The sequence below is a fragment of the Arachis ipaensis genome, chromosome B01 (genome assembly GCF_000816755.2).
Source record: "Arachis ipaensis cultivar K30076 chromosome B01, Araip1.1, whole genome shotgun sequence".
Lineage (NCBI taxonomy): Eukaryota > Viridiplantae > Streptophyta > Magnoliopsida > Fabales > Fabaceae > Arachis > Arachis ipaensis.
Genome location: NC_029785.2, coordinates 131167315 through 131175298, shown reverse-complemented (window position 1 = coordinate 131175298; position 7984 = coordinate 131167315). Strand labels below are relative to the sequence as shown.

General features: G+C 38.8%; 1 protein-coding gene across 1 annotated transcript in view; it reads left to right on the top strand.

Annotated features, from left to right (window-relative positions):
• LOC107639201 overlaps nucleotides 5282-7984 on the top strand; it is a 6352-nt gene continuing 3649 nt past the window's right edge. The window contains exons 1-8 of the mRNA XM_016342659.2: nucleotides 5282-5701; nucleotides 5955-6141; nucleotides 6362-6434; nucleotides 6769-6916; nucleotides 7008-7117; nucleotides 7402-7542; nucleotides 7623-7764; nucleotides 7849-7984. The exon at nucleotides 7849-7984 is cut by the window's right edge and continues 1 nt beyond it. Of these exons, the coding sequence (XP_016198145.1) occupies nucleotides 5414-5701; nucleotides 5955-6141; nucleotides 6362-6434; nucleotides 6769-6916; nucleotides 7008-7117; nucleotides 7402-7542; nucleotides 7623-7764; nucleotides 7849-7984 (1225 nt within the window). The 5' untranslated portion in view covers nucleotides 5282-5413. The remainder of the gene's footprint in view (nucleotides 5702-5954; nucleotides 6142-6361; nucleotides 6435-6768; nucleotides 6917-7007; nucleotides 7118-7401; nucleotides 7543-7622; nucleotides 7765-7848) is intronic.

Sequence of the window (7984 nt, the reverse complement as noted above, 5' to 3'; positions counted from 1 at the left end):
TGAAAACATTGAGTAAATTTTGGTTTTGTCCCACTCGCCACTTTCATTGAGTAGCTCATTTACTTTCCTGTCGTCCGCTATCCCCAAATTAAGTTCTTTTTTCCTCCCTGCTATCCAATTGTCCTTCCTTATGCTAACATGAGTACCATCTCCTATACACCACTTTCCCTGTTTCCGGAGCAGCTCCCTACCTTGTAAAATACCTTTCCATACCCATGAAGCATTTCTTGAAGCCTTCGCATCCCAAAAATTCTCTTTCGGGAAATAGACAGCCATTAGAATTTGCACCCATGTTGCATTCGGATCTTTTATAATTCTCCAAGCTTGCTTAGCCAAATAAGCTAGGTTTTAAATCTCAACATCTTTAAATCCCAGCCCTCCGTCTCTTTTACTTGCTGTTATAGCTTTCCAACTCTTCCAGTGTATGCCTTGCTCTTTTCCTGATGAAGCCCACCAAAATCTGGCCACTCTTGAGCTCAGCCTTCTACAAAAGCCTTTCGGAAATCTAATCACATTCATCGCATAAGATGGTATTGCTTACATGATTGCTTTTATTAAAGTTTCCTTCCCTGCTTGACTTAATAGATTTTCTTTCCAACCTTCAAGCTTATTTATGACATTCTCCTCGATCCATGCTAAAGCTCTATTTTGGGACCTTCTCCAGTTGGCTGGCAGCCCCAAATATTTTCCTGGAGTATCCCATGACGCCATACCGAGAATCTCCTCGATGTTCACTCTAGTCTATAAAGGCACTTGATATCCAAAAGTGATTCCTGATTTGTCTAGATTGATTTTCTGACCCGAAGCTTCAGTATATTCATTCAAAACTGTAATGATCTGAAAAATCTCCTCCTCCTTTGCTTCTGCCAAAATGATGCAGTCATCCGCAAAAAGTAGATGAGAGATAGTAGGTGCTGTTGGTGCTATTTTAAATCCTGAGATCCCGCCTTCCCTTTGTGCCTCACTCATTAGGACTGTTAACACTTCTGCTGCCATTATAAACAAATACGGTGATAAGGGATCGCCCTGTCAAAGTCCCCTATATGGCTTGATTTTTCTTGATAGCTCTCCATTAATTTTGAATCTATAGGTAGCACTTGTAACACATGCCATCATCAACTTCACCCACCTGGCTTGAAACTTGAAGGCTGTGAGGACCTTTTCTAGGAAGTCCCATTCAAGTCTATCGTAAGCCTTATTCATGCCTTACTTGATTGCTAAATTATTGGAACTGCTTCTCCCTTTTCTGTTAAGGCTATGATAAGCCTCTTGTACTATAATAATATTGTCTTGTATGAATCTACCCCCACAAACACACTTTGAGTTGGCGATACAACTTTTTCCATCATCTTCTTCATTCTCTGTACTAGAACTTTTGCTAAGATTTTATAGACAAAATTGAAACAGCTAATGGGTTGCAGCTGGTTGAGGTTCTCTGGGTTCTTGATCTTAGGAATTAAGACCACTGTTGTCTCGCTCACCTCTTCAGGTATATACCCACTATTGAAAAATTCCTTCATTATTGCACACATGTCGTTCTTAATGCTCTCCCTGTATTTCTGATAAAACAATCCGCTCAACCCATCAGGCCCGGGTGCCTTAAGACCTCCGATGCTAAAGACAACCTTTCTTATCTCCTCCTCTGTAACTTCTTTTAATAGCTCATCATTCATTTCTTTAGTTACCATTCTTGGAATCTTATTGATGATTTTTTCAAAATCCTACCTTTTTGTTGAATTGAAAAGGCTCTGAAAATGGTTCTCAATGTGTTCCATTATTTTCCATTTTTCATTCAGCCATTGTTCTGTACTATCTTTTAATTTCTCTATACGGTTCTTATCTCTTCTCTGAATAGCAGTCGCATGGAAGAATGCCGTATTCTTGTCGCCCCACCTTAGCCACTTTATTCTAGCTCGCTGCCCCCAGTATTTTTCCTCTTGCTTCCATAATTTTGCTATCCCTTCTTTTAGCTCTAGGATCCTTTTCTGTTGCTCTTCTGAAATTTCTGATGCTTGCAGTCTTCTAAGTTCCTCTTTTATTCTTTGAATTTCCCTATTTGCCCTTTTGAAGGTCATTTTGCTCCATGTATTGAGTTCTTCTCTGTAGTTTTTAATCTTTCCCATCATCTTACTCCAATTATCTCCATTTGATTTCTCCTTGCTCCAACTTTTGGTAACTACTTTCTCACAACCTTCGTGGTCAACCCAATACGATTCGAACTTAAAGCTCTTCCCTGGGTTTTTTTTTCGGCTCTAAATTTAGAATGATTGGGCAATGGTCTGAACTTATGGCTGGCATGGCTGTCAAGGTGGCATTTTAAAACATACTTCTCCAAGCCCCATTGGCTAACGCTCTATCTATTCTCTCCCTGGTAATCACTCCATTCCTCGGGTTGCTAAACCAAGTAATCTACTTACTTTCAACTCTATATCCATTAGAGCATTAGCATCAACAAAATTTCTAAACTCCCTTACCTGATTCTGTGGCTTCGGGTGTAGCCCCACCTTCTCCTCTTGTGCTAATACATCATTAAAATCTCCTATAAACAGTTGGGGCATGTTTCTATGATTATTGCTTGATGTGATATCCTTCCACAACTCCTTTTTCTTCAAAAAACTGGATTTCCATATACAAAATTACAATACCATATATTTCCTTTCTTGTCTTCAATACGAGTTTTAATGTAATTGTCACACCAGAAATAAACATTAACATTATATATTGCATTCAAAAATAAGCAAAGACCACCGGACAATCCCCGAGGTTCAATGCAAAAAGCTTCATCAAAACGTAGCCTTTTTCTAATTTTCATGACAGTTTTTTCTTTTGCTCTAGTTTCTATTACAAATACCATGGCTGGCTTTATCTGTTTACATAAATTTAGGAGCTCCGAAATTGTCGCGGGAGCCGCCAACCCACGACAATTCCAACTTATCATACTCATGGCTGAGTTGGGGGCATGTTGAGGCCCGCCTCCTCAGCCATACAGTCTTCCATGACAACTTTTTTGGTTTGCATTTCTTGTTCCATCATTCCTGATTTGTGCTCCTCCAAATCTGCCTTGCCTTTTTTCTCTTGCCTTGATGTTTTGGTTCAACCCCTCTTCACCCTCTTCCACTTCCATTACATGTACAACATCTTCATCCTCCCTTTTTCTTTTCAGCTTCAGGCTATCCCTTATGCATCTTGCTAATTCCACCTCACTCTCCTTTACTAAGTGGCTGATTGTCGTTGCTATTCTCTTCCTCATCCTCCTTAGCCAATTCCACAAAGTATAAATTTTCATTGGCTGACATGTGTACTTGTTTTTCTTGTGCCAATCTTGTTTATTTTTCACAGTTTCTTTGACTCCGGCCTATTTTCTTCTTTTCCACGTGTTCTCTTCCTTCTACTTTATTTTCTACTATGACTCCTTGCTTCTTTTGTTGATACACCATGCTGTCTTTATTTTTTTGGGCCCCTTTACCCATTGCTTCTTTAACATTTCTCCAATAGTTAGTCTTTCCTTATCTTTAGTCTGATCCATTTTTTTGGGCCTTTTTACATTATTCCTTGATCATCATGTAGTCTCTTTTTTCAGCTTGACTCTCACTTGGGCCAAATTCTTTTCTCCTGATTATACCTATTCTCTCTTTGGTTGCTTGGTATATTGGATTTTTCACTGTTTCAGTTTGACAGAACACCATGTTGGGTTGGACATTATTTTTCTCCTCCTTTTGGCCTGCTCCTTCTTCATTCATTTCTTTGCTTTTATGTCTGTTCTCCTTCATGCCTCTAATGGTTTTCTCTATATATTTACTAGGCCTCTCGATCTCTGTACTATGATTTGATTTATCCCCTGATCTATCCCTTGAACCAGAGGAGATTTTCTCAATCCTCCTTCTTATCTGAGCCCCATCACCTAATTCCAAGACAGCAGTATTTTCATCTCCCATCAGCTCATCTAGATCAGTCCCTTTATTTTGTTCCAAATTTTTCTGCAATGTCACTTGTCTATTTGCCAATAAATCTTGTGTACCATCTACTCTGCCTACTGATTTTACTGAGACACTAGCCTGAGAGCTCTTTACCCACCCTTGACTAGACTCTCCTTCTCTCTCTTGGTGCCTTCTCTGCCATACCCTCTCCTGTTGGCTTCTCTCACGCGCCTCCCATAACTCATCCATCCAGTTGTTTTGTTCTTCCTTCTGTCTCCTAATCCCAGCCTTTCTTGCTTCAACATCTATGGACCTCAAACCTGGAGTAGTGAGCTCTGGACCATATTTGGACATATTAGGATTAGCTAAGGACATAGTCATCTCCTCAACACAGGTTCTTCTATCATGACCAATCATCCCACACTTATAGCAGTAATCATACAATTTTTCATATTTTAACGATGCCCATGAATGACCTCCATCAAACTTTTTGAACCAGAATCCAGTTTTTAATGGAAGTTGAATATTAATCTCAACTCTAACTCTCAAAAAAGGCCTAAGCATATTCCCTTCAACAAAAGGATCTTCTGCATTTATAATCCTACCCAATATTGATTCTATTTTCTCAGCATTACTTTTATTAATTTTATCATATGGTAGTCCATGTATTTGAATCCTAATAGAAAGCTGATTGTAATTTACCTCATCAATGGACAGATTTAAACTCTATCACTGAAGACTAAGCATATGGCCTTCTATTCTCCATGGTCCATCTTCATAAGCTCTTCTTGCTTTATCTTGACTTTTAAAGTTTAAAATGAAAGAATTGAAACATGCACTAGTGATCACCAATCCTTGCGGATTTCCCCACATCTAAAAGATGGTCTTTCAAACTGTAGTCATGTTGAGTTATTTTTTTGTTAGTACTCTTTCGACCAATTTCTGATTGACAGCAGCTTCCTGTTGAATTGGGGGCTCATCAAAGTGAACCACGTCTCCTTCCATGCCTTCAAGTATCATACCTTCCATGCTTCTTCCTAAAAAAATGATTCTTTATAATGATTGCTAGCACTCTCTTTGTAAAGAAAGATGAAGTCATAGTGTTTATGGGAAATACGAGTTTAGTGTATTAATGTGATCACCGGCTTCGCTTATCGAAGAAGTTGAACTCCACTGCTGGAGAAGAAGTTCACTTGTCGCTGATTAAATTAATTTTATTTAAAAAGTGTTCCAACATTTTATTTAAAATTATTGGGCCAGGCTTACTAGACGTAGTTCGGAGCATGTTGGCCCAACTAAACACTTGCCCGCCAAAATAACGAAGACCTACTTCTAAGCCGCGCATTATTTATTTTCAATTGAAAAGCGCGCCAAAGCCGCCAGATACAACACAATCACAAATTCAAAAATCTATCACATTCTCCTTTCACTGCACCAGCGCAGAAACTGACTCCTCTCCTTTGAAGTTCGTTCTCTCGTAACTCGGTGAGTCGATAATGGAGCGACGTGACTGTGGCTACAACGTCGATGTTGATTCCGTCATGGACGTAGATCAGCGTCAAGAAGAAAACGAAGAAGATCAAGAGAAGGTCGAGGAAGATCCTTTTCTCCAGTTCGTCGATTACGCTAGATCAGAGCTGTTGTCACTGGAAGGAGATCCAAACGGTGATGTTGATGGAACCAGTGGACCTGGCTGGAGCTGGATCGTATTGCGGATCCTTAAGACTTGCAAGGCTTATTCATGCGGTGTCACTCCTGCGATCTTGCTCTCTGAACTCTCTCAGGTTCATCATATTTCTTTGCCTTATTTTGCTGAGTTTCGTTCTCAGATATATGACTCGATGGAACTCTAGTGTTTCTTGAGCTATGAAATGCAGAGATTAGGGATTTGTAGTTGTTGATTTCGTCTATACCTTTTGAGATCTGTCTGATTCGATATATTGTTGATTTGTTATGATTTCATCTGTTATCGCGACATGGTTTTTGAGTTTAATTAGATCTATGCTGTGTGTGAAACTGTTGAATTTGTTACTGCAGACATGGTGCGAACAACGCAGGAATGGTGCTCCTAAGAAGAGGCTTGAGTTAATCAACCAGCTCAAGAAGGAACATCGTAGGATGAAGCTTCCAAATACAGTTACCATTGATTCAATATACCAGAAGAAGTTCCTGTCCTTGAATAGCGTTCTGGAAGCTGTTATTATTGATGCATTTGTACTTCCGGGTGCTTGAGCTGAACTGTATATTTTTCTTATTATTTTTTATTATGTTGATGGTGTATTCGTTTGTGAAAAGCTAAAGCCAAGTTCACTTTACCGGAGATATTCAAATGATGAATTATGAGTCTATTGGAGCCTACAGGAACATCTGTCTCTTAAAAATGAAAAGGCACAGTTGCATTTTAAGTGATTCACGCTTATCATTGTGAACTGCTTTTTCTGCAGGCACAAACATCCACATGCTTACATTAGGGGATTATTGGAGCTCCAATATCATAGATCTTTATCTACACCGTAGGTAAATGCAGTATGTAATATTAATTCAAGCAAGGTCAAAGCTCACTCTATCTCTGATCTGTACTACCAGCTATTTATCCATTTGTTCACTACATAGTACATACTGCTTGTTTCTGTTCCAGGTGAAAATGTTTAACCCTAGAATTACTGAAAATTTAGGTAATTCTATGCCATATGTATCGTGTCATAGTTTATTCAACATACATGGGAAACAATCTTATGATATTCTCTCTTGGTACTAGTTGTTATTTGCACAAGATGTCCGTGTTGAATACTTGTCATGTAGCGTATATTTTGAAAATTTAAATTTAGAAAACATCATATCTTGTCTGCAGATTCTATGACATGGCAGACCTACAGAATGGAATTCTGAAAAGAGGGAGGGAGATTTTCCTCACTGGTTGTTATCTCCGAAGTGCCTCTGAAGGTTCCGGTTATCCACGTCTTTTGCCTACAGAGTATCTTGTAATTCTATTGGACGAGGTAATTGGTAGTTTCTACTAAAATTTATCGCTTTAGATTTGATCATTGTAGTTCACCTGTTGATAAAACTTTGTTTTCTTTAACACTGCAGAATCAGGACGATGATGCAATGCTATTAGCAGCTCAGTTTTGTTCGGACTCATTCTCTTCGATTTCTCTTGATGCAGTGAACACAGGAGCTTCATATTCATTTTATGCGAGGTGAGCTGCTTGCTAATACGTGTTATATATACATATATTTTGCTCTTGTTATTTGTGGAAACTGTAAATTTATTAACTGAGCACGGCCGTGACTAAAAATTTTGTACATCAGGATACTACAACGACATGTAAGTGAAGATATGAGGTTTTAAACCATTTACTACTAGTTCATTAGTACTTCTCTATACACGTTTTAATCTTGTTAAGCATCACTTCACCATTTTTTTTTTCTTTTATTTCCTTTCTTCCTTCCTTCCTTTCTTTCTTTCAATCCACTTTTTTAGGATTGAAAGCATTGAATCTATGGAAATTCAAGGAAGCTATGGAAGCTTACAAGGGAAACGGATTACTCTTGTTGATGGTGATGATGTCAGATTCAAGTTTTTCCTGTGGGGTGAGCAGATTGTCCTTGCAAATCTTTTCAGGTTAATCTTGCAGTGTGTTAGACTTCTGAATCGAGTATTTTGTTATATGCGTACAAAATTCATTTTATGGTTGGTTACAGTGTGGGAAGCATGCTTGCGCTGGACAAACCATATATTGCAATCTCCACTGAGTGTGATACTGAAGTAAGTGAGGAATTTTGTCTTGAATATGGAACTGCAACACAACTGTACTTGGTGCCTTACATTCAACATGAAGAACAGGTGATTCATGGTGCCTTTTCTTTTCCGTGGTACAACATGAACTATTGTCATTTTGAGATGATATTAAACGGCTATGTTGATTAGGTGTGTGTAACATTGACGCCGAATCGTCATCAAAATTCAAGGCCCTTGAGTTCATGTAATCCTAGCCAGGCTCTCAGGCTTTCTCAAGTGAGCTTGCCCCGCGATTCTCAGGGGACCATTGATTTCAGTAATTATT